The following is a 26829-nucleotide window of genomic DNA, read 5'->3' as shown; positions in this document are numbered from 1 at the left end:
CGACGAGCTGATGGCGAAAGGGACTGGTGACGTCGGAAGGAAGACGCGAGACTGTTCCAAGGAGCACGAGGGTCATTGTTTGGCTGTTGCAGTGCCGATTGAGGCTGGTAACGACGCTCAGTCTGTTCGGAGCGATATTAACTGGTGAATGGCGTTCGCAGAGGAGACACTACGGTTATTTCAATGGCGAGCAACGTGACCGATACGCCGGCAGACAAGACAGATTGCCCGATTGTCTATGGTTGGCCACTCGGCTGGATTTCGGTAGCGTGCAGGATACCGCGCACCAGTCGATGGACCTGGAGCATGAGACAGCTGTGAAGTGGCAACGGCACATACAGAATGAACTCCAAGGCTAGCCAGCTCTTCATTGACTATTGCCTGCACAAATGGTGCTCTAGGGAAGTTGTACGGCTCACTGGGGCTGGAGAAAAGGCTGCAGGTGCCATGGTTTCAAGTTCTCGCCGCACTATCTGCGTCAGGTCATCTCATGATTATGGTCGCTGCACTGCTAGCCTGTCATCAAAAGAGGATGTCGCAGCTGTGTTCGGCAGACGTGCGAACGGCATTGCACTGCGGCGGCTCTTCACGCTCAATGCGTTGGCACTCTTTTATGATGTCTGGTGCTGTTTCACAATTTTTGCACATGAGCAGGTTGAAAGCATCATCAGCGATGCCCTTCGGTACATGCCCAACGTTGTCTGACTCAGCCATATCACTGTAGGCCCTACGGCACAAAGCCAGCACGTCTTGGATGTAAGAGACGTATGATTCCGTGGACCTCTCGGCGCGGGTCGCTAGTTCTCGTTTAGCCGTGCTCTACCGGCCAGCTCGACGGCCGAACAAATCCCTCAGCTACTGTTTGCACGTCTCCCAGTCGTTAAGCTATTTCTCGTGGTTGTTATACCACACCTTCGCAGTGTTTTGTAGGTAGAAAACCAAGTTAGCCAACACAATCGTCGGATCCCATTTGTTGTGGGCACTTACAAGCTCATACGTGGCGATCCAGTCTTCCACGTTCAGGTGGTCGGTGCCGCCGAACGTTCCTGTATCCCGCGGCTGAGCCAGCACAACCGTCGGGGTTGTAGGCATTGATGTGGACTAGTTGTGCCATGTCGCGTCCAGTTTCGTCCGTCATGTTGTCCAGTCCAAGGTGACGACGCCTACGGAGCTCCGTTGTTTCTCGTGGGCACACTGCACCTCCACCAATTTGTTGCGTTGCAGAAGTCACATATAGAGATGCATTTACAATATTTACACGAGAGACAACGATGTATAAAAAGATGGCAGTCGAGAGCGATTCCAACTCGACACGTCAAATCGTCTTCTTCTGATTGGCACGTCTCTTGGTTTTGCCGTAACAATACATAAAGAAACAACTGTTTAGCCTCACAACGAAATTCTACGTCAGCACTCCTTCTACGTGCTATGTGATCACCTTCGGGATAGGCCCGTATCATTGCCAAAAGAATAATAATTGTAACTTCTTTATTTCCATGAGTTATGGAGGAGACTGCGGGTAAAAGTCTCTTTAGAGGCAAGTGAGTTGACTAGAGTCGGCAGCCTCCTTTACAAGGCAAACAGCGATGGAACAGGATATATATATATATACATATATATAGCAATTGACTAAATGTGAAATATGCACAAAAAATAAACGCCAGAACACAAATTTCCTGAAAAACGCTCTTCAATTATTTAAGAAAGAATGAGGGACAAAATGTTGACGGCAAGCTTGTACATCAGATATATAAATATCGAGACTTGATTTGAGAAACAAATTTAAACGTGTTGGCAATAGTAGTACCGTTTCCTTGCCTTCTCACGTCACCTTGTCCCTATCCGCCCCTCCCCCCTCACCCCCGCTTGTATGGGAACTGCGGGCGAAGAGTGGCAAGACTGTTAATCACTCGTTTTGCGACTGCGTCGGTTCTACTCATTCTCTGCCTCCTCTCCCCCCTCCTCCCTACCATTCTATCTAGCTTCTATCTGGAGGTAAGCGCTGTAATTTCTGCAGTAGTTTTGCGAGGTGTCACGTAAAATTACAGCTGTCAAGAGGCTAATGTGGCGATCGACGCCCACAGAGCTCCAGAGGGTATTGTGCATATTCGACGCGGTGCAAAGGTCCAAACGAGTCTCTCCCATCTTCCTTCCTCTCTGCCACGCTCCTTCCATGTAAATACACGCTCTGAACCACCATAGACGCGGGCCAACTTCTGAGAGAAAAAAGAAGCTTCGCTTTAAAAGAACGCTGATTTGCGCACGACAAAGTATATCGAGGACGGGGATGCTGGGCCAGGGAAGCTAAGAAACAGCCACGACAAACAGGTTGGAGGGCAGGTAGGAGAATAGCCTCGAAGTCCAGGCAAAAACAGAAATATAGGTGTGTTAGCGGCCGCCGCGCCGTTCAGCAAACCGGTGAATGGTAAAATGTGACAGTGACTAACGGAAAAGCATGTTAAGAAAGTGCGTGGAGTGATGATTATGAAGAGGGGGGATGGGCATAAAAAGCTTGAAGAACGATATTGGCCGATAATTAGGGACATAGGGAGAACGTCTTGTCATTGCCTGATCGCTCAGCACCAGACAGCCGTGGCCTATCGCCTAGCTGAGGCTCACCTATACCACATGGTAACACGTGCTGCTTGCTGTGGCGAAACCCTCCTAGCTAAGTGTCTCGGCAACTTTCAGAATAGAAGGGTATCGGGAAATGACGCGTTCAAATCTCTCGGAGCTACTAGCCATCATGTTACTGCGTACAACAGATGCCGTAATTTTCCCAAACGCTTCTAAACAGGCAGCAGCCCTGCTTTGGACTGTCTACCTCATTAACTCCCGTATGAGATCAAATAACAATATGCGTCACGTGATGACTACAATACCATGATCGCAAGCTACTTACGAACATCTCTTCAAATAAGTCAGACAGCAGGTCACCAAAAGTGAGTGAAACTCGCATTATATGATACTATCGAAGTTCTAGCGCAAAGCTTCGTTCCTTTATATTGAAATATAGGATAATATAGCACGCCCACAACGCCGAAAGCGCGATTGAGTGATAGGAAACTTGCAAAATAGTGCCCACCCTCTGCGTACGTAGCCGTGGCCGTACCACACACTAGAAGGTCTGGCTGGAAAACAACGACGATCTCTACTGTTACCTGGGCTGCAACGAATTCTGGCCTGCAAACGAGAAGACACACGATAGCGCGCTCTGTTGTTTCTAGCGCTGTTCATTTTTCCAAGTCATTTAGCAGCTAGGTCATCGACATATATTATATAAATGCATGGATTCGTAAACAATATTTTACTTTTCTTTAATATCGTCATTGTTAAAAGAACATAAGGATGATAGCATAACTTGATGCAAAGTAGCTGCAAAACGTGCATCCTGGTTGTTAAAGCCGTCTTGTCCGGGGAGTTTGTCTTTGCGTGGTGTGTGTATATATATATATATATATATATATTGACACAATGATGTGAGGCTGCCGCAGCGCGGGATGGCGCGCGCAAAGGCCGGCGCCATGAAAGCGAAGTGTCTATTTTCTAAGACTCCGTCTTCAATGTACGTTACAATATATAATATATATATATATATATATATATATATATATATATATATATATATATATATATATATATATATATATATGTCAAGGAAAAGTTCTGTAGGTCCGGTGCATAGGTAGTTGAATAAACGAAGGAGCACACTTACGAAAATTCCATTTTTACGGTTGTAACGTTTCGGCCGTGGCACGGCCTACGTCAGAATATTATATAATATATATATATATATATATATATATATATATATATATATATATATATATATATACGTTTATATATATATATATATATATATATATATATATATATATATACGTTTCGGCCGTGGCACGGCCTACGTCAGAATATTATATAATATATATATATATATATATATATATATATATATATATATATATATATATATATATATATATATATGTATAGTGAAATCGTGGCAGTTACTCCTTTGAGAGAGAGAGAGAGAGGTGAAGGAGTGGTAGTAGTCGGCGGAGGGAACCCCCCCTAACCCCCGAAATCTATTTCTGGCTACGCCACTGGCCCAGTGTACATAAGCACGGAGGTTCAAGTAGGCTATAGATGTTCCCTAAGTACCATTACAAGCTGTCGGAGGAAGACAGTTGATGACCACAAAAAAAAAAAAAAAAAGCTGCATTAAAGGGACTGTCAGACAATTTGTAGGGTACCAGCTTTTTTAGCGCTACGGAAAGCTTGGTGATCTGACTGTCCTACCGTGCAGTGGTAATGCGAAAAAAGAAACATGGGGTTTTGCGTGCCAAAACCACGATATGATTATGAGGCACGCCGTAGGGAGGGGGGGGGGGGGAGTACTCCGGAATAGTTCGTACCATCTGGAATTCTTTAACGTGCATATAAAACTAAGTACACGGGCGTTTTCGCATTTCGGGCCCATCTAAATGCGACCGCCATTGCCGGGATACAATCCCGCGACCTCGTGCTTGGCAGCCCAACACCATCTCACCTAAGCGACCACGGCAGGTTGTGAGGGGCAAAACGCCATGGAACATTTTCTATAAGTATTTTCAGATCAGCAATCATGGTGTAGTCGTGCTCAAGAAACATGCTACCTGCAGTGAGAGGTGAGCGCGATAGCGAGTATACGCCGGTATTAGTGGGGAAGCAGGCGGCAAACACAGCTTTAGCTGCAACAAAGTAATATTTTCGTTTATCAAGCTGATGTTCCTGCGGGTCATGTTTTACGAAGCGTCCAATTATTTTGCAGTAAAACATGATGTCCGAGTCTACGCCTCAGCGACGGCTACCTCCAAGTAACACAAACCGATCTCGAAGGTCATGCTTTTGCTGGCCGCATAAGCCAGGCTTTTATTTTTAGCCTCGCCAAGCGAAATGGTTGGCACATTCCAGTGCTGCTATTACCCTGGTACGGTATGGTATGGTATGGTATGAAGAACTTTATTTAGGTGCTGAGGGATCACTCTGGGACTAATGCGGGCCGCTCCCACCTCGGAACAGAGAGGCCGAGCCCCTCTGCTGTCACACGGGCCTTCTGGACAGCCCCGAGTTGGTCCCCCAGCACTTCACTGTACAGCATCCGCTGCCATCACTGTTCACCGCGAGAACCATCACCGGCCAACGCCAAGCAGCGCCAAAGCATGTGTGCTAAATCGAGCAAACGCCCACACTTACTACAATAGACTGAAACCCCGCAGTCCGAATTAATTTTATTCATGACGACTGGGTTAGGGTACGTTTGTGTCTGCAGAAGTCTCAATGTAACCGCCTGTGGCCTATTTAATTTAGAATGTCGCAGGGGGAATGTCCTGCACCCTAAGTAATAGTGCTTGGTGATCTCGTTATAGGTTAGCAGTTGGTCCCTGAACTCAGGAGCGGGAGATCCAGCCCCTCAGGGAGTACACGGCACACTAATCATCGTGCCTCCCTGTGCGCCACCTCGTTGAGGTTACGCGGGGCTCCCTCCACTGTCCCCATGTGCGCCGGGAACCAAGTAACTGTATGCGAAGTGACATCCTTACCCTGCAGCACTCTGTTAGCCGGTTTCGCAACAAGTCCTCTCGAGAAGGCTTTAATCGCAGATCGCGAGTCACTAAACACCAAAACTCTTCTTGAAACAGTTAGTGCTAAAGCTATAGCCACCTGCTCAGCAACCCCAGGATCTCTGGTATAAATTGAAGCGGCATTTCTAACGCTTCCTTTGCCATCTACCACCACCACCGTATCAGCATCTTTCCCATTAATCCATGCAGCGTGAACAAACGCAGACTCCTCCTCATGATCCTTTGCCTCTCGCAACAAAGCCCTAGCTCTCGCGACCCGCCTCCCTACATTGTGCACGGGGTGCGCACTCTGCGGAAACGGACGAACCATGATATTGGCCCTAAGGTTTACGTTCAACTCGGGTAGGGGCGCCCCATCGTGAGACACCGCCACCGATTCTTCAATTGACTCTAAAATATACCTACCCGCTGGTGCACCTAGCAACCACTCTCTCTGTGCCATACGCTGAGCCTTGGCGATTTCGTCTAAAGCATTATGCAAACCCAGTTGTAACAACATATCGTTTGACGCAGTCACAGGCAGACCAAGAACAGCCTTGGCGGTTTTTCTGATTACAGCTTCCAATTTATCTTTCTCCCACCTATTCCAATTTAGCATTGCGGCCACATACGAGAAATGACACATAATAGATGCGTGAAGTAACCGCATCGCACCTTCTCCTAAACCCCTATGCCTATTAGAGATCCTTTTTTATAAGTCTCATGGCCTTCTCCGTCTTCTTAGTAATACACTGAATGGTTCTAATATTCGATCCATTCACTTCAAGTACAACACCCAGGAACCTGATTGCTTCAACCTTGGGTATCAACGACCCTTCCCTAGTATGGATTCTAATGCAAGGCTCAACTTCCGGTACCCAATCCTTCGGCCTACGACCTAGCTTCTTAGATTTGAAGATCAACAACTGCGATTTTTTAGTGGAGCACTTGAACCCCATAAGACCCAAATACTCTTCCGTAAGCGCTACCACCTTCTGCAGCCTAGCCTCAAGCTCTCCATCACTACCACCGACACTCGATATAGTAACGTCATCCGTGCAGATAGAATAACCAATACCCTGGACAGTGACCAGTGTATTAGCCAATTTCGACATCACCAGATTGAATAACATAGGCGAGAGTATGGATCCCTGCGGAGTACCACAGCAACCCAATTTTAAGACTTCCGACCTTGTCTCCCCAAACCTGAGACATGTCCTTCTATCCATAAGGAAAGCCTTGACAAAATGGAAAAGCCGCTGCTCTATATTCAAGTCCGATAGCACCCTTAGAATGAAAGAATGTCGGATTTTATCGAAAGCTTTTTCCACATCATCTAATTAGTGCCTTAGTATCCCTTGTCCGCTGACCAAGGAGCTGATGCTTAATCCTGATCATAGCATCCCGAGTCGAGAAGCCGGGCCGAAATCCCATCATAGAGTGCGGAAAGATCCCATTGCCCTCAACGTAACGCGTTAGCCTGTTTAAAATGACATGCTCAGCGACTTTCCCAAACACGATGTCAGGGAAATGGGTCTGAGATTTTCAAGCCCTATGGCATTACCCGCTTTGCGTATCAGAACAGTTGTTGCAAGTTTCCACTCTTTTGGGAAAGCGCCTTCCTTCCATCGGCTATTGATCTACCGCATAAGGAACTCAATTGACCCGTAGTCTAAATTTGGTAACATTTTATTCGTAATGCCATCCGGCCCTGATGCCGATCGACTATTAGGATTCTGCAGCGCTATCCTTATATCATTTTCAGTAAATTCCTCAACCATGACTGTATTCTCATCCCCACTATATTCCAAAATCACGTCAGATGTATCGTGCCAGGTCTCGAACGGAAGGTATCTCTCAGCGAAATCCTTAAGCAACTCCTGCTCCGTGGAGTCCCGACACACCTGATGGACCAGCTTACCTATCACAGTTCTCTGATTAGGTTTAGTGTTTGTCTCATCTAGTAAAAATATGAGCGAACTCCAGGCGCCTTCCCTCTTAATGCGACCATCAATAGAATTGCATACTTCATCCCATTGCTGCTTGCAGAGTACCCGACAATGCTCTTCTATTTCCTGATTAACCACTGCTATACGCTTTCTAAGCCTTCTGTTCAATCTCTGACCCTTCCATCTCGCTAACATCGATTGCTTCGCTTCCAACAAATGCGCCAGGTGACTATACATGTGTTCCGTGTCAATATCGATCTGAACTTCTTTAGTGGACGCCCCGACATCACTTTTAAGCTGACTAGTCCACTGTTCTAAGGCCAACTAATTTCCCTGATCTTCGATTCTCTGCGCTCGTTGTTTCCTAAAGGCACCCCAGTCAACCATCCTGAATGCGCGCTCCCTTTTATTAGCCGCTACCAAAGTAATCATAAGTATGTAATGATCGCTACCAAAATCTATATTAGAATTGGACCAGGACGAATCCACTACCCCCCGAACAAAAGTGAGATCAGGTGTCGAATCTTTACTTGTCGACGTGCCACATCTGAGGGGATACGAAGGGTCTGTAATCAGGGTTAAACTGAAGTCTAGTGCCTGCTACGATAGTCTCGCCCCCTTAATAGTGCTATAAACATACTTCCACGCATGATAGGGTGCATTAACGTCTCCTCCAATAAGCAACGGCGCATCCTTAGCCAGATTGGTTGCATTGGTGAAGAGAAGTTTGAAACTCTGCTTCGTGTCCCAGGGGCTATTGTACAGGTTAAGCAGGCAAACGCTCCTCTGACATGACCTTTGCCGACGTTAGAATACCTCCACCATAATATATTCAATCTTGCAATCCACCATGTGAAGATCATATCTAATGTACGGCCACCTCATATTAATGAGAGTTGCGAGTCCTCTGCCCTGTTCATTATCCTTAACCTCCACTTTGAAATCCCATAAGGTCACATGAGACGTCCGTGTTTCCTGTACCATCATAACTTGGGGTTTCAAACCACGCGTTCTAACAAACTGCTGCAGAGACGCCTTCTTATGATTGAACCCCTACATTTCAACTGCCAAATACTAAATGGACTATTTAATAGAGCTACCTTGACCACGGAGATTCGGTGAACTAGTTTTGAGCTCAAGTCCACTCGGCGACTTACCCTGCGGGGCTAGTGGCCGAGAGCACTCCCGCTCCATAACAGGGACCATCGTCTCATTTAGATATATTTCAATTTTGCCTAATGTCGGATCCGTGATATTTTCCGCTCTTCTATCCGCTCCAGTCTACTAATGATCTGATTTTCACTTTCTTGCAATGTCGCCATCATTGCTTTAAGCTCAGAACCGACTTTGCTCTGAATCCGCACCGTCGAGGATACGGCCCTCTTATTCGGAGCAGGCGTCTCCTCGTCAGCCATGTTCTCTTCTGCAACCTCCACAGACCTCGCTACCTCAAACAAGTCGTCACGTTTGCTAGCCTGTCTTAAACTACCGCTGTTACCGGAAGGTAAGCCGATGCTAAGTTCAGCTATCTCTTTAATAAGCCCGTCAATGGCTGCTTTTTAGCTATGATTCTCTCTCTCCAATTGCGCAATTCTATCCCTATCCCTATTACCATCCACATGCTCCTGGCGCTGCTCACGCGCTCGGCCGGCACTGGTGCCGTCCTTGACCTTGTCAGCCCAGATGGTCTGGCCTCTAGCTGCGCCGCCGCCTCCACCAGCTGCAGGAAAGTGCACTCGCGCCTCCCTAGAAACCGAGCGGCTCCTGGTCGTTGGAGTCCCAGACGACGGCCGTTGCCACGACCTGGAACGGCTCCTAGAGCGCGAGCGACCCTTAGAGGGTTGGCGGGCGCTCGCCAGCTGCACCATCTCGGCTGCCTCCTGTTCCGCCGTTAGCTCCGCCCTGGCTCTCTCCTGTCGTCGAACGCGCAGGACGTAGTGAAGCTGGTACCGTTGTCTCCATTGTTTATCCGCGGTCAGGTTTCGGCCGCCACAAAGCTTGCAACAAGGCACACAGTTGTGATCGTCTTCGGGGTTCCGAGCCCCGCATCCTCGGCATTCAAAACAATCGGGCGCAGGAAAGACATTCACCCGATGTCCAAGCTTGCCACACACATAACATACATTCAACCGCTTTCGATACAGGAAACACCGGACCAGGGTTGGCCCATATCTGACAAAATTGGGCACTTTTAACCCGTCGAAAACAATGGTAACTTATCCTGCATTCTTGACTCTTTTGACCGCCATAGCCAGCGGATTGCGATCGTTAACGATGTTCCGCTCAAGTGTCGCCCAGCCATCTGTACTGTCCGCATTGCGAATGACCCCTTTACACGTAGTGTGTGGGGCCGTCTCGTACGCGCTGACTTCAAAATCCTTCTCTGCCACTCTGATTGACCTCAGTCTCACGTATCGTTGAGCGTTGCTCCTTTCTGGCGTACTAGCCACCATGATATTTTGCATAAAGTTAAGGCAGATAACATTTTCCCTAACCTGCTTAATACTGACGCCTGCCGTCTCTACGATTGCCTTGCCCACCGCTGTAGGGCTAACCTTCTCCAAATTCCGTCCACCCCGTGGGCGAATGACTATTTTGATGTGCTCTTGTGGCATCGGTGGCATGCGCGACGCCTTCACAATGCGATTCTTGATTGCTGAGCCTCCGCGCCGTTCACCAGCGCCCCTTCGTTCGGGCGTCTTCCTTTGTGAGCCGCCATCACACAACCGAGGCCTCGTCGTAACTCTAGATTTTCAGCTGGACAATGTCCGCCATCCCAGGTCTTATGTAATGTCCTCCACGAGGAGCACTTCTGCTTCAGCGCGCATCGCCAGACGCGCGCGTCCCGCCGCGCTAGGTCTACGAGACGCTAGCTCTCGGCCAGCGTGGCGTGAGCCCAAAGTTTCAATAAAGTCCAAAGAAGGGGTGGCCCAGCTCAAAATCAGGTATCCGCTGAATCCTCTCTTCTTCACGGATCCGATGATATCAAATTTGCACCACAACATGACCAAAAAAGGCGCGGAAGCTTCGAAAAAGACGCATAAAAGCCCACAATCCTGCTTCGAACTTCGTCGTTGTCGTCGTCCTCCCTAGTATACCTTAGTGCTGGCACCCATTCACGGCACAATTCGACGATGACATTTTGCATCTGACAGAGGCCACAGTGACTGGGGTACTGACTCGGAAACTCGCGCGGGCGTACAACAGCACTCATGTGCGCTGCGATGCATTGAACAGCTCTGCCCGCTCTGTCGCTCCACTCGTTAGCACGAAGGCACCGTCCCTTCTTAGCGTGCAGTTTCTTTTACTTCGTAATACGCATAAAAAATGCTAAAGCATCAGAATATGCTAACTGCAATTTTAAGCAGTAAGTATATGCCATACTAAATAACAGCGGACTTACACACAGTAAAGTCATATACTGGATCTGAAGTTTCAATACTTCACCGCCGGGCCGCGTCACTTACTGGTCTTTGAAGTTTTCTTTGCTAACTTAAAATTGAATTTCCCATTTAAATCGCGAACAGCGAAGTAGATTCTATCAGTAAAATTCATGGTCATTTCCTTTCCGTCAGCGTCTCACAACAAATTTCAACCACTTGTCAGTCTCTCAAAGAATAAAAATAGCGGCAATTTGACCGTAAATAATGCGATGTTTTATGCGATGGATATTTTAAATGCGAGGGATATTTTAAAAATTGGGAGAATGTATAGGAATACATGGTAAATAAACGTCACGAAGGCATTCAGCTGGCAAAATCTTCTTTAACTGTACCACGTAGCAAAAGCGAGGAAACTGGTTTGCCAGCTTAGTCAAATCTGTTTTCTATAACCATGCTGCCCCGTTGATTCACCCTTGTACCGGCTTGACGCATGTTGCTGTAATGATTTCGACAAGAAATATGAGTTCTAAGCAAAAAGCATTTGTGCGCTAAAAAAAAAAAAAACATTATTTCTACAACTTTTACCCACGCAGAAGAGTTTACCAAAACCGAACACCGAAGGCGGTGGCGTGATGACTTTGGCACAACGGAATGGGCGCGGTTTCTAGCTGTTAAACGCATATTCGGTAGAAACAAGGCGCGAACACAAGCACAGTTGAACACAGGACCGGTCTTGTCTTTTGTTCTACCACGCTTGGGCTTATATATATATATATATATATATATATATATATATATATATATATATATATATATATATATATATTATGCGGTTTTACGTGCCAAAACCACTTTCTGATTATGAGGCACGCCGTAGTGGAGGTCTCCGGAAATTTCGACCACCTGGGGTTCTTTAACGTGCACCTAAATCTAAGTACACGGGTGTTTTCGCATTTCGCCCCCATCGATATGCGGTCGCCGTGGCCGGGATTCGATCCCGCGACCTCGTGCTCAGCAGCCCACACGCTTGGGCTTGTGTCTTATTATTGTTAATTTTTTTAGCTCTAATCTATATGGTTGTTGACTCCTGTGAGAGTCAATTTGCCCATTGGTAAGAAACGTCGCATGGCAAATGATGCTACTCGTATTAGACTGAGGGACAATTCAAAACAAGAGGTAGTAAGTCGCTTATTGCGTGCCTGTAATTCTACTTGCAACCACGAGTCAGACAGGCCTGAGAAGAGTGTGGAAAGAATCTACATGCGTAGCAGATATGTGCAGGCGTGTCACAGAGAAGCAGTGTCTTCTCTGCAATCCGGAACGCGTCGACGCTTTGTTGATAGAAAGGCACAAGCTGAGCGTGAGGAGCGCTTCTGCTATAACAATAACTTGCTTTCGCAGAAAGCGATCCTTAGGTTGAAGTTGTTGCGCTGTTTGCGGTGGCGTGATGCGAATTGCGAGGTACGGCGCCAGTTTCATCATCGCCACAGATCACTGTGGGCCAGCAGCGGCAAGGGTAAAACACACTGGTGCATCACAGATTACTCAAATGCGCAATGCAATAGAAGCGATGAAACCCCGCAGTGCAAGCATACTGGAGTAGCGATAATGCCAAGAAAAAATAAATGTAGCACGGTTACGAGAACAAGAAAACAGTGTCTAAAGGGGCATTCACACGTATGGTTGTTATCGCGAAGACTGGCAGAAAGATTATCTTTATTGTAAGTGTTTCCGGCGAACTTCACGTCGGTCATCCCGCGACCTGCAACGTCGCAGATTGCGCCGGTGGGCTCTGTGTGATTAAAAATATAACAGCGCGACTTTTTGACGTGGACAAACCCGAAGAACAGACAAAGAATTTCGGCGCTTCTTTTTCGGTTTTTGCGTCATTGAAAGACATAGTGCCACCCGAAAGAGCTAACGGGGGTCATAGTGCGAATAAAAAAACACATGTCGCAAAAAAACCGTCACCCGTTATTTATTTATTGCTAAAGAGGCTTGTATGCAAAATAAATGCATTAAAGAAAACTGTAACGTGATAAACACATTCGAACTGGAGTGATTTCAAAAACAATACATTTCATTACGAAGGGGCCGCATAGATTTTCTAAGTTAAACTGGATATCGAAATCGTCGAATATAGAACTGACTTTGTAGGAGGAATAAGGAAAATAAACTGAGAAAAGTGCTCAGCATATAACGATGTTCCTCTGAGCCCACAGGAAGAAAGAAAGAGAATGGTGAGGAGCTTCCCGTGGCCAACGCGGAGTTCGAGAGATTCGGTGTACGTTAGTTGTCACATTTACGGCTAATGACGCACACATCAAGCAAAATAAAGAACGTGCACATGAAGAGGACTCTCTTGAGTTTAGGAATCGCTGCCACAGTGAGTAAGGTCGCCTATAAGGTCACTTCTAACATAGGTGCCCGCCTTTGGTACTTCGCAATCCTCAACACCCGCGATGCCAGTTAGCTTACGCCACTGTAGGGTCTTGACATCGCATGTAAATAAACTATTGTCAATTCTGGAGATTATAATAATGCAAAGCTTTGTTACGCAGTATTCGCTGACGAAATGCGAAAGAAAACACGAAGACGGTAATAATTTTTTTTTTGCGATTGGAAACATTGCTTGCGTCGGAAGTCGCTCATCCATATAAAAATTTCAGTGACCCCGCGAAGTACTACAGTAGAGGGCTTATTTTAATTTTACAACTAGACGTATTAGACCTAAAACTGCAGCAAAAATATTTGCTAAGGAACGGTAAGTAGATAGTTACAACCTGCCTGGCAGAGGTCATTATGGTGTTGGAGCATCGTAAAGGTTGACAGCCGCAGCCGAAGTGACGTTTTGTCGCAAACGAATGCCACTGAAGTGTCATGTCAAAACATCATTGTCGTAGGGTTAAGCAGTCTGAAAATGCACAACAGCTACACTGAATTTAACACCGCGGAATGTCTCTAAACACCCTGACGAACTGCACCAAAACAATACACTGTAGCCGCCAGACTACGCGTAGAGCACGCCGAGAAACTAACCAACTGTGGCGGCCTGGCTAAGTGTCTTCTGGAAGTAAGCAGTCGCCCGTCGTAAATTCCTGCTTCGCTGTTCGTGCGTCTCTGTATCATTCACGCTTTCGGAGTCAAATAAGCAACGCCCGTCAAGTGTCTATGATGGCCGAAGATTCAAGGCAAGTCGAAAAACAACCATGTGCACGGTGGGATGCTCATATACCTACAAAATATCGCCAGCGACACGGTTCTACACATTCCCCGCGAGGCCTCACGGGTCTGATCGATGGCAGCACTGGATCGCCACCGCCCGACTTTAACTTCTTGTTCCCGTGCCTCCTCTCTGACTTCTTGGTGTTTGTTGCACTCGATGTTGTTGACACGCGTAAGTAACGAAGTTGATCACAACATACCCATGCTTTTTGGGGGGTTGTTCACCGTTCGAGGCAATTCGCTTCGGTTCCGAATGCCACTTACCGCTTCTGGGATTCCACCGACAGACGGCGGCAGACAGCGGTGTAGATCGAAACAACTAGGGCAGTGAAGCGATGACAGCTATTTCTGTAAAATATTGTCACAGTCGGTAATGTGGGAAGAAGAGGACGCTGATGGTGGCCTTGGAGACGACGAAGAAGAGTTTAGTGTTATCGCTGCTCTACGCTTGCTGGCTCAGCCATTAAAAGTCATCTGTGAATAGACGCACGCTTCTTTCTTCCCGTAACATCATTGGTGGACGTGCGGGGTAATCACTTGCGCAAGACGGAGCTCCGCAGCGGACGTAACCTGGCCGCTTCTTAATCTCTTCTCATCTGCCGCCCTCTACTACAGAAAGTTAGGTGGGTGGATGAGATTAAGAAGTTTGCAGGGACAGCATGGCCACAATTAGTACATGACCGGGGTAGTTGGAGAAGTATGGGAGAGGCCTTTGCCCTGCAGTAGGCGTAACCAGGCTGATGATGATGATGATGATGTTCTTGTAGACAAGCACATAACAACGGTCAATGAGATCATTAACGAATGTCGCTGCTTTCAAGACGCGAATAGTCGCCGCATACTTCAACAGTTTACGCGTCTAACTAATACCGCAGCTTCATCGATGGACGAAGACGTTTGTCCACCGCGTGAGCCCACCTCCTGCGAGAACGTCGTACGTATCGTTCGGCGAGAAATCGAAGCAGCGTCTCCTGCCACGCCAGTGACGCAGTGCTTTGACGATTCCCGGCCGCTTGTGTCTCTCATTCAGTCGGTTATTCGCCAAGAACTTTCCAATGTGGGTCTTCCGTCCATCTGCTCCGCCAGCCATCCTGACTTTGCTTCGTCTGCTGCCTCTGCCCCTGTTCACTGGAGCCAATACGGCCCATATCTTAGCTATCGCAACCCGGCCGAATGGCGCACACATGACGATAGACCCATCTGCTTTTACTGTAGACGTGTGGGCCACATCTCTCGCCACTGTCGAAGTTCCTGGCCAGCCCACTCTCGACCAAGCTTTCCCGCCTACCGCCGCTCCCCACTGAATACTCGCCCGCCATCACTCTCCACCGAGGTTGAAGACGCACCTGACAACGCTCGAGCCACCGCGACCAGCCGCTCGCCATCACCACGTAGTCGCCGCTCCCGTTCGCCCCAGCTGCGTCCCTTTCCATCCCCAGCTTACCGTCGCCGCTCACCGACGGGAAACTAACTGGGGCAGCTCCTGGAGGTGACGCTGCTCTAGAACCCCGGCCTGAACTTCCTCTGCTGACCCTGACTACTAATCGGAACCTTCTGGACGTGGACGCGGACGGTTTGCCCGTTACAGCACTCGTCAACAGTGGAGCCCAAATTTCCATCATGAGTGCGGAGCTTCGAACGCGCTTGATGAAAGTACTTACTCCTGCTCCGACTCGGCTGCTCCAGGTCGCCGATGGTGGCACTCCGGCTGTGCTTGGAATGTGTACTGCTCGTGTCAGTGTCGCCGGGCGCCAGACATCCGTTTTGTTTAGTGGGCTCGAACGTTGCCCTCACAATGTGATCCTCGGACTCGACTTTTTGGCCGCCCATTCTGCTCTGATTGACTGTTCCGCCGGTGTTGTACAACTTTACTTACCCCTACCTGATCCCGTTGACCTTCCTGCTTAAGCTCCAACTCAGCTTTGTTCCGCGGATTTTATACGCCTGCCAGCAGTAACCTGCATCCCTGTTTTAGCCGGCCCACCTGTACCTGACGGAAACTATGTCCTTACTCCCGCGACTGCAGTCCTGCTTTCTCACAATGTCTGCTTCCTACACACCATCGTTTCTGTTGCGGACAATCAGACATGTGTTCCATCCAAAATTTCGGGCAGTGCCCACAAGTACTTCCTCGAGGCATGTCTCTAGCCACGTTGTCACCGACGCACGAGTGCCACATTTCCGCTCTATCTGTTGCACCGTCTTCGAACAATGCTCATTCTGCGCCTCCTGCATGCATCAGCCCCGACCGACGACATTACAAAGATGATGGCACCGGACCTCTCAACCCAACGAGCCGCAGAGCTCCGTGGCCTCCTCGAGTCTTACTCCGACATTTTCGACCTGAACGATCGCCCTTTGTGTCAAACTACGGTCCTGAAGCACGTATAAATACAGGCGATGCAGCACCTGTTCGCCGACGTCCATACCGGTTGTCGCCCTCTGAGCTATAAGTTATCCAGAGCGAGCTTGACAAGATGCTTGCCAAAGGGATTATTGAACACTCTTCCAGCCCATGGGCGTCCCCTGTTGTTCTCGTCAAAAAGAAAGATAACAGCTGGCGATTCTGCGTTGACTATTGCCATCTAAACACGATCACCAGGAAAGATGTATATCCACTTCTCGCATTGACGATGCTCTGGATTGTCTCCACGGTACCACTTATTTTTCATCTATAGACCTTCGCTATGGATATTGGCAAATTGCCGCGGATGAAATGGACCGTGAAAAGACCGCATTCGTCACACCAGACGGCCTATATCAGTTCCGGGTAATGCCTTTTGGTTTGTGCAATGCCCCGGCGACCTTTGAACGGGTGATGGACATGCTCTTGCGTGGTTTGAAATGGTCCATCTGTTCGTGCTACTTGGTTGACGTCATCGTATTCTATTCAACTGTTCCGACTCAGCTGGAAATACTTTCATGTTTTTTTCTGTTTTTTCGCACCGCTGGCTTGCAGCTCTACTCGTCCAAGTGCCACTTCGGTCACCGCCAAATAACCATGCTCGGACAACTCGTCGATTCGTCAGGCATTCGCCCCGACCACGCTAAATTTCATGCTGTGCAGAATTTCCCCGTACCAACTTGTGCCAAATATGTTCGCAGTTTCATTGGCCTTTGCTCTTACTTCCGCAGGTTTGTGGAAAATTTCGCCCATGTTGCCCGTCCCCTGACCTCCTGAAGAAAGACGTTCCTTTCTGTTGGGGCTCAGAACAAGCGTCTGCTTTCTCCCAGCTCATTACGCTGCTCACCACACCTCCTGTTCCCGCCCATTTTGACGCCTCCGCTCCGACAGAACTTCGCACTGACGCCAGTGGCTACGGCATCGACGCAGTTTTAGCTCAACGCCAATGTGGGCACGACCACGTCATCGCCTACGCCAGCCGCCTCCTCTCTCCCGCCGAGCGCAATTACTTGATTACTGAGCGCGAGTGTCTCGCCCTCATTTGGGCGGTGGGCAAGTTCCGACCCTACATATATGGTCGACCATGTACAGTTACAACCGGCCAGCACGCCCTTTGTTGGCTTTCCTCCCTCAAGGATCCCACCGGAAGCCTCGGTCGCTGGGCCCTACGGCTGCAGGAATACACATACACTGTGGTCTACAAGTCGGGTTGTCTACATCAGGACGCCGACTGCCTTTCTCATCATCCCGTCGATGTACCGGACGGTTTAGTGGATGTCGCACCGATCTGCGTTCTTTCGCTCTCTGCCTTGCAAGACATCAGCGCTGAACAACAACGCGATGAGTCGTTACGCCCCATTATCGAATGCCTGCTCTCTGATTCGTCTGACCCATCCCTTCACATGTTCGTGCTACAAAATAGCATCCTGTATCGCCGCAACATGCACCCCTACGGGCCCGAGCTCCTAACCGTCCTTCCGTCTCATCTGCGACACATTATACTGCAGCAACTGCACGACGTTCCCACCGCTGGACACCTTGGCGTCACGTAGACCTATGACCGAATTCGGGGACGGTTTTTCTGGCCCCGTCTCAACCGCTCCGTCCGGCGCTATGTTGCCGCGTGTGAGTCATGTCAGCGCCGGAAAAGAACAGCTGTGCCTCCTGCCGGACTGCTGCTGCTTTTGGATATACCGGCCGACCTTTCTTTTCGCGTTGGCGTTGATCTTCTCGGTCCATTCCCTATATCAAATGACGGAAATAGGTTGATTGCCGTCGCTACAGACTATACAACTCCCTATGCCATTACTAGAGCCCTACCGACCAGCTGCTCTACAGACGTCGCTGATTTCTTGCTTCACGACGTTATCTTGCATCACGGTGCACCTTGCCAACTTCTCACCGATCGCGGCAGATACTTTCTTGCCAAAGTCATAGACGACCTACTTCGATCATGTGCTACTAAACACAATCTTACTACCGCTTACCATCCTCAAACTAACGTTCTTAGCGAACGCCTGAACCGCACATTAACTGACATGCTACCAATGTATGTTTCCGCCGATCATCGCGACTGGGACATTGCTCTACCATTTGTCACGTTCGCCTACAATTCCTCGCGCCACGACACGCCGGCCGTGAGCCGACTTTGCCTTTCGAGACTCTCCTTTCGACCACACTCGACTCGCCTACAGAGTACACTCGGGATATCATAGCCACAGCGACCCAAGCACGCCAGATTGCCCGCATTCGTCTTTCTGCTTCCCAGACACGCCATAAGTGCCGTTACGACCAGCGCCATCACGACGTGCACTACGAACCAGGTGCTCTTGTGCTAGTTTGGTATCCAACTCGGCGTGTTGGTCTTTCGGAGAAATTCCTCTCGCGATACTATGGCCCTTACCGCATCCTTCGCCAGGTGACCCGTGTCACATATGAAGTGTCTCCGCTGGATACTACGGTGCCTTCGCCTCTCTCTGACATAATCCACGTCAGCCGTCTCAAACGTTACCTTTCTCAGACCGATGAGCAGCACCAATAAGGCGCTTTTTCCGACGGGGTGATGTCACAGTCGGTAATGTGGGAAGAAGAGGACGCTGATGGTGGCCTTGGAGACGACGAAGAAGAGTTTAGTGTTATCGCTGGCCTACGCTTGCTGGCTCAGCCATTAAAAGTCATCTGTGAATAGACGCACGCTTCTTCCTTCCCGTAACAATATGCAAATCCAATGCAGCTGTTGGAATGTTATGTGTAGTTAATTCGATTCACAACATACGACGATGCACACAATTCTGTTCATTCTATGCAGCGCGCATCCTCAGGTAACATTTATGTTTGTTCATCACAAAGATCACAACTTTAATGTTAGGTAATTTGTTTCTGCAATACACAGCTAACAAAATATGCCGAAATGAAAGCGCCAAGTCAGGCGAATGCACTGTGCGAGACGTCTACGCAAATATGACGCGAGGACGAATCAGGTGTATGAAGCTTGTCGAGGCAAGAACGGTGAAGACAGGCGCATGCAAAAAGAAGTACGACGTATATTTATCTTGTCGAGATCGCGGACATTAAGGCGCGGCGACATGACTGCGAGCATCCGGTATCCAGCAGCTGCATGCTTGTCGAAGGACCAGTCGTGTGACATTACGGACATTGCAACGACACCGCTTTGGTCGGCGCTTCATAAGCCATCAGCGAAGCAGCTCGCTCGGGAGGCTGGCGGGCATCGCTGGCGGAAGTGCGCGTGTGAGCGGCCTGAGCCCTATACGGAGCGAGGGGTTGCTTGTAAGCCCGCGTCGTCGGCGTGGAAACTTATCTAGTGCATATTTCAGGCACATTTCTCGCGTTTAGCTGTGTACTCATACTACATTCCTGAGTTTGCCTTAAATTTATTAAATAATATTTTGTTTCGTGCGCCACCTTTTCTTGCTCGTGCATGGCTGCTCACGTACTCTTCTACGAAGCAACCAGCTGCAGGCTACATTTAGGGGTGCTGAAAATATTATGTCGCAGTGGTACATACCCGTCGTAGAAGGCTCGGCACGAGTATACACACACCCTGTGGCACATATCGAAACGCGCAATGAAAGAAAATAAACTAAATGAAACAATCAGTTGAATGTAATGCGCTGTTTCAATAGGTGGTTGGTGTGCTTCAGAGATACACATGAGCCGACACTATATTTATATATACTTTTATTACACAGAGAACCGCGTTTCTTGTATGGTACTACTTTTTCAGTATACGCACCTCCTCAATCGTCATCATCATCATCATTCATTAGCCCTTTTTCTCCCCGTCCCTTTTCCTCAGTGTAGAGCAGAAGGCCAGAGCAAGTTATAGCTCAGGCCGACCTCTCTGCCTTTCTGTAAATAAATGTATAGAAAGCATACAAACGTTACATCACGCGGTTTGGAGGTATTTGCATTCGGCACACATGTGACATATTTATATATATGAACTAATACACCTGCCGAGATACGTACAGACCCTGCAACAGACAACAGGCAGCAGCAGCAGTCACGCCAAACTCGGGAGGGTAGTCAAGTGAAGCTTCGTTTTAAAAAAGAAGGAAGGAAAGTGGTGGTTTTGTACTTGCGGACTCACCTGTTCTGTCCATGTCAGCAATCCTGTCGTCGATATCCCAGCAGTTGGGCTCAATGCGCCTGAAGAAGCGGCCATCGTCGTAGCTCAGCACGGCACTCTTTTCATCCTCGTGCTTGATCTCGAGCCAGCCGCCGTATCCATACCGCTGGGGAGACAGGGCGAGAGCAAAGCACACCGTAAAGGTTTGTGTACACTTGCACGGAAAGTCTGCACGACTTAATGTCAGCGATTTCTTTAATGAAGCATAATGTAGTCCGTCGACTATGTAAATAAACGACACTCCTTGACGTGCCTTACCCAATTTGTCAGTTTGTTTAGCGTGAAAAAACGTTAGTGTTCAGCCGTGTTCCATATAGTCGGCGGTATTTAATTGACGTTTCAAAGCTTACTTCCAAACGTAAAATTACATATGCATTCAACCGTGATCCATGCACCATTGCCCACCACACCCGCCGTGATTGCTTAGTGGTTATGGTGTTGGGCTGCTAAGAACGAGGCCGCGGGATTGAATCCCGGCCACGGCAGCTGCATTTCGATCGGGGCGAAATGCGAAAACGCCACTGTATTTAGACTTAGGTGCACGTTAAAAGACCCCAGGTGGTCCAAATTTCTTGAGTCCCCCGCTTCGGCGTGCCTCATAATCGTGGTTTTGGCATGTAGAACCCCATAATGTAATGTGCGCCATTGCCATTGTAACGCGGCAATTTTTCATTGTTGAAAAGGTTACTTTAAGCATAGGTCTTCAAAGTCACTTATCACTCAACTCACTCATACTCACTCAAGCTCATACCAAACTGTGAGTCCGAGTGAGCCTGAGTGAGTAGAATTTAGCGAGTCTGAGTTGGAGTGAGGGCGCGCTAAGTACAATTTTAGTGAGTCTGTGTAAACACTATGCAAAATGTATATTTACTGAGTGATCATGAGTTCCGTTTGTTTGGCCAACCTACGCATGTAAGTAAGCTAAAGCTTGCCTTATGTGAGGTGATCCAGCTAATTGCTCATTAATGGCTGCTTACCCTAAAAAGCTGGGAATAAATTGATTTCCCTTAATTTTACACAGTTATTTTACCGCTATTTGGAGCTTTTGGACTCAGTCATCACGTTATATATACAGCCTCCAATCGCGAATGACCTACTGCCGAAACATGTGATTGGCCGAATGGCCATTTTGCTCTGTGTCTGGGATAACCGAACTTTGTCTGTCATATTGTTAGTTCATATGCCATAGAGTTTGACTCGCGCATCAGAAAAGATCAGCGGTTATACCGCACTCTCTTCTCGCCCCTCCTCCCACAAACACATATGTACGGACGCACACACAAGTACACACACAAACCTGAACTTTGCGAATAAGTAGGACCTGTCATTTTTACTATGTCTTCATGAAAGGGGTGGGAGGTGGGTAGTTGCAGGTGCCAGCAATTCCCACACGTGTCCTCAAAGCAACAGCTAATATGAAGTGTGATGTAGAATGATCGATTCAGTATTACAATGTGTCTGTAAATAGCTGCTAATTATTTGAACGTCGCACAACGCTAGCTCGTGGTCGCTGAAGTAGTTGGTTCCGAGTCTCCGAGTCAACACAAGTGGGGACCCAAAGCATGAACTGAACAGGTGGTGATGAATAAGTTTACGTTTTTTATCTAAAGTGTTAGCTTCTATGACAATATAAACTCACTGATGTAAGCGTTTGAGTGGGGCACTGGACAAGGGTTATTGCACAAGGCGTTTATAAAAAACAAAGAAAAAAAAACTGCGTTATATAGTTTATGGTGATCGGCTACTATGCAATCAAAGTATCTTGCATGGCCAGTAGTATGCAGAGGCAAACCGTGTACAGCGATGTACATTGTTTGGTACAAAAATTGGACATGCAATAGTATGAAGCAATGAATTTGCGATAGCAGTACGACGGCGCAGTCTGCCGGATTAACAATGCACAGATTTCGTAAATGGGTGGCGCTATTTAACAAATGAGCTGAAGCTGGTAAAGTGCATTCACGAAGGGCAATTTGCCGTTGATACAATGGCAGCGAAATGCTGAAATATTCCTCGTATTGAATCCTCGATTTATGACGGACTCCAGCCGGAAGTCTCGGGTGCGATCTTTGTCATTCCGATGGGGACAGGATGCAAAACCGGGCGTGTACTGTCGCTGTGAGGGGCATTCGTGTCACGCGGTCAAAAACGGCGCCAATTTCTTTCGGCTATTGCTCGGCCGACGGCGACAATTTGGACGGTTAAAAACTCCGGAAGTGCAGTCCTTTCACCACGCGAGAAACATGAATAGGTGTGACCAAGCATGTCGGCGTTTCTGTTTGTGCGTTTGTGCCCCATTGCGGAACATCCGCCCGGTCTGATTCAGGCTGCTTTCGGGGGTGGGGAGGAGGGTGAGTTGACTTGCCTGGACAACATGGCGGCGCCATGATCGCGCATGCTTCAGTTACAGTGTACTAGTACACTGTACTTCAGTCAGTGATTCCCTGCCACTACTGGGCCAGTGTGTTCCCGGAAAGCAAACAAATAGCGTTGGTATCTACTCTTCTTTACGAACAGCTTGTCAAGATGAGAACTCTTTTCGTAGAGATGTAATTTAACGCTTCGTTTCTGTTCTACGTCGGCTCGTCTCTGCGTCGGCTCTCTCCTCTGATCGGCCTGCAGTCAAACTCCAGGCAGCTTGGCCAGTGCTACCCGTGGGACTAGGTTTAGATGCACGTGAAATAACCACAGGCAGTCAAAATAAATCCAGAGCTCTCCTCTAAAGTGCCATTCATAGTCCTGGGCTTGCCTCGAGCCGTAAAACATCAGGATTCCGTCACTCAACCATTTCCCGCCTGCTGGCTGCCCAGCGGGAATGGCATCGTCAGCTTCTTCTACCATGCTTAAGCTCCGGCCCATGTTTGTTTACTTAAAGTGAACTAGTGCTCATCATAATTTCTTCATCGATGTTCCTTACAAGGTTTGTGCCCAGCACTAAAAAAGCGGTGAAAATTCGTCCACTGAAGTGTGAATGAAGTTCGTTCCCGGAACACCTGATGAATGAGAGAGAAAAACAATGTGCAGATCCCGTGCGCTGCGGGAATCTATGTTATGCGAATCATTCCACAGGCAACCGGCTATCCAGCAGTAACTAAAGTTTCGCAAAATGTGTCAGGTGAATCAAAGTGTTTCTGCAAATTGAGTAGTCGTGTGTGCGTGTCGCGAGCATATGTGTGTGTGGCGACAGCGGCAAGACAACAACCGCGTTGCAGACGGTCGTATGGCACCAATAGCATGATTTATACGCCGGCCATTCGACGCTAGCGTGCGACATGGAGATTGGTTCTTTAACTAGGTACCGGACGAAAATAAACGAGAGAAACACGATTCGTGACGTCATCAGTGATTACGCGTTCTACAATCGTACGTAGATATGGCTATTTCATGTGGTGTATCTTAAAACGACGATCACAAGCGGGGTGTTCAAAGGGGTTGGTCGGTTCATCTTTAGAATAAAAAAACAGAAACAGTGGGACACAAAGTAAATCTGTCCTGTGCTCGTTACTCGCTCGTCCTGTGTCGCGCAGTTTCTACATAGCGTAAGCTGCTACGAGGAAATTACTGGGAAAAGTGGGCAGGTCCCGGTGACAGCGCAGTCTAACACTGCGCCTCAAAGCGCGAGCCGTCCCAAGGCAAGAAGACAACAAAGTTGCATAAGGTGCACGCGCCTAGTGTTACATAGAGCTGGCTGGATTTGGAACGCCAGAAACATGCACACAAGGCTGTCCTACGTCGCCTCTCGTTTTCTGTGTACTTGGAGCCGCTGTGCTTGAGAATTTCGTCAATATGATGGCATTCGTGGCTACAGCGCGCTATGACAGGAGATTAAAGTTCTAACGTGTGCAGGCGATAGTGTTTTTTCTGCAAAGACAAACCCAGCAATGAACTGATCGTAGGTGCCGTGGAGCGATTTCGCGATGTTTTAGGCGCACAGATGAACGATTCAAAATGCTCCCGTCTGTGGATATTTCGCGGCTGGTTTTCTAACGGTGAGGTTTTAAAATGAAAAATTGTGCTGTCTACCACGAAAAAAAAAAAAAAAAAACCTTTGCAGAGATTTAATATCGACGTTGTTCCCGCCACCACTTTACCGCGCAAAATAATTTGGCCTGCCAGGACGGATTTACTAGTTCGTTTGCGCAAAATGACTCTGCAGGCATTCTACAAAAACGGTCTTCTTTAATTTACATTATGAAACCTTGCCTTTCAGGACTTGGCTGGGTTCAAGATAAATTTTCGTGACGTCTATTATTTGTCGATTGTGTGAGGTATCTGAAACAATTGAACGCTGTTTTACAGGCTCCAGTGATGCTATTTTATTTTGGGATGTGCTTCAACGAACTCTTCACATGACTTCTATTTAAATTCTCAACGAGTTGTAGCGATGTGCCCTTTGACATGTTTCTACTCATTGGAATGTATAACCTGCGGAAAACACGCATATTGGATGGAAATGTCGAACCGATAATTTCATAACCAATCAATTTATTCAAATGATCGTCCAACTGAGAGATCTATACAACCAAATGGAATGTCGTACAGATTGGTAATCTTATTTCTAAGGTGCTTATCCTTATCACCATTTTAGTTTTTTTTTTTTTTTTTTTTTGAAGACTGACGTCAACCCGAGCGGCGTGTTTCAGGAATGAAGAGGAACTGTATGGTGATCCATGTGCGTCTTCGGTGCCGTGCAACTAGAAGAGTCTTCTTAGCTCGTTTATCTGTTTGGCTCCTACAGAAGTCATGAGTGCCTGCAATAAATACAATGAAGGAAAAAGAAATCGTGGCCTAGTGGTTAGAGCATTAGGCTGCTGTGCTCCACGGCAGGGTTCGATTACCACATCAGTCACACATGGTTTCATTTTTCTTAAAGCGATGTGAGACAGGAACCGACCTACCACAAAGTACCAAGAACGAGCCAAAGAATGCTTCGCATTAACAAAGGGGGTGTGGAATGGTGGGGAGGTTAGGCAGCCATCTGATTGGCTACCCTGCGCGGCGTGGAAGAATATGGGGATGGAAGGAAAATCAACGAAGCAAACGCGTACACATCCCAGCGGCGGCAGCCACCGTTGTGAAAGTCTTTACGTTGGCCCCCAGATATTGGAAACCTCAGCGACGTAGATAAAGCTGTCTGCGCGTAGTTACTTTGGGATACCTGTGAATAAGGCTGCATGTGTCGCATGTGGGGCTGGTTTTGATGATGAATCAAATAGTGCCTCCATCTCATTGCTTCTGCGCATGGGCACGCCAACGCCTATTTAAATACCACGCACCGAAAGTGCTCTTTGCCATCCAGTGCTTGTTCGCTCGAGACGCCCTCGAAAGCGTCTAGGCTATGTTCCTTATCTTTACAGGGTAGGCCGCGCGCGATTCCGGTGATTTGACGACGAGCTATGTGCACGGGTTTGCCCAGCTATAATGTCAAGGCAGATGCTTGCACTGCGACGTTGTAAAAGGCATTGAATAGCCCGCACGACTGGTGAAGTGCTAGCGAATCGTATGATTCTAGGAGCGCTGCGTTTACGCAAGTATTTGTTAGCCTGGTAGTGCGAAGTGTGCGAGGCGAGAACGTAGACGCCGACCTACATCGGAGTCAGCTGAAACGTGCAGTGTGAGAGGGGTATGCTTGGGTTCTTCTGTTTATGGATGTTAATGTGCGCAAACTTCAAAATTCGGGTAATTTACGCTGATAATAGCGGTAGATCAATTACTCCGTTCCACTGTAAACCAGTGGTTCTCTAAAGGCATCCCGAGGCAAAACATACAGGACAAGCTGTAAATGTGTACTTCTGGACACATGAATTTCGCCTTCAATTCATTTACAGATTGTTCGCTGTGTCCTTCTGCTATATTATTCGAGGTGAGGTATATAAATTCCGCAGGGCCGAAATCCAGGATTTTCGTGTTCTGCTGTCTGGCAATAAACACAAGCCCGTGAGCTAAAAATTGTCCACTAATTAAGTTGGGAACAAGTGCTCCGCAAGGCAAATTGCAGTAGATGTTGGAAATCTGTCATAGCAAAAAGCACTGAATAAATAGAAATGGTGATTTCAATGAAGAAAACATGAGCCATTCCACTATGAAAGTGGTTGACGAGCGAAGCTGTTTAGCA

At 47.9% G+C, this 26829-nt stretch overlaps 1 protein-coding gene across 2 annotated transcripts in view; it reads right to left on the bottom strand.

Annotated features, from left to right (window-relative positions):
* Positions 1-26829, bottom strand: part of LOC126540301 (2-amino-3-carboxymuconate-6-semialdehyde decarboxylase-like) — a 120701-nt gene that overhangs the window by 57698 nt on the left and 36174 nt on the right. For both annotated transcript variants that reach the window (XM_055075956.2, XM_050187102.3), the window contains one exon: positions 20676-20820. In XM_055075956.2, coding sequence (XP_054931931.1) covers positions 20676-20820 — 145 coding nt within the window. The remainder of the gene's footprint in view (positions 1-20675; positions 20821-26829) is intronic.

The sequence above is a fragment of the Dermacentor andersoni genome, chromosome 2 (genome assembly GCF_023375885.2).
Source record: "Dermacentor andersoni chromosome 2, qqDerAnde1_hic_scaffold, whole genome shotgun sequence".
NCBI lineage: Eukaryota > Metazoa > Arthropoda > Arachnida > Ixodida > Ixodidae > Dermacentor > Dermacentor andersoni.
This window is presented reverse-complemented; position numbering and strand designations above follow the sequence as displayed.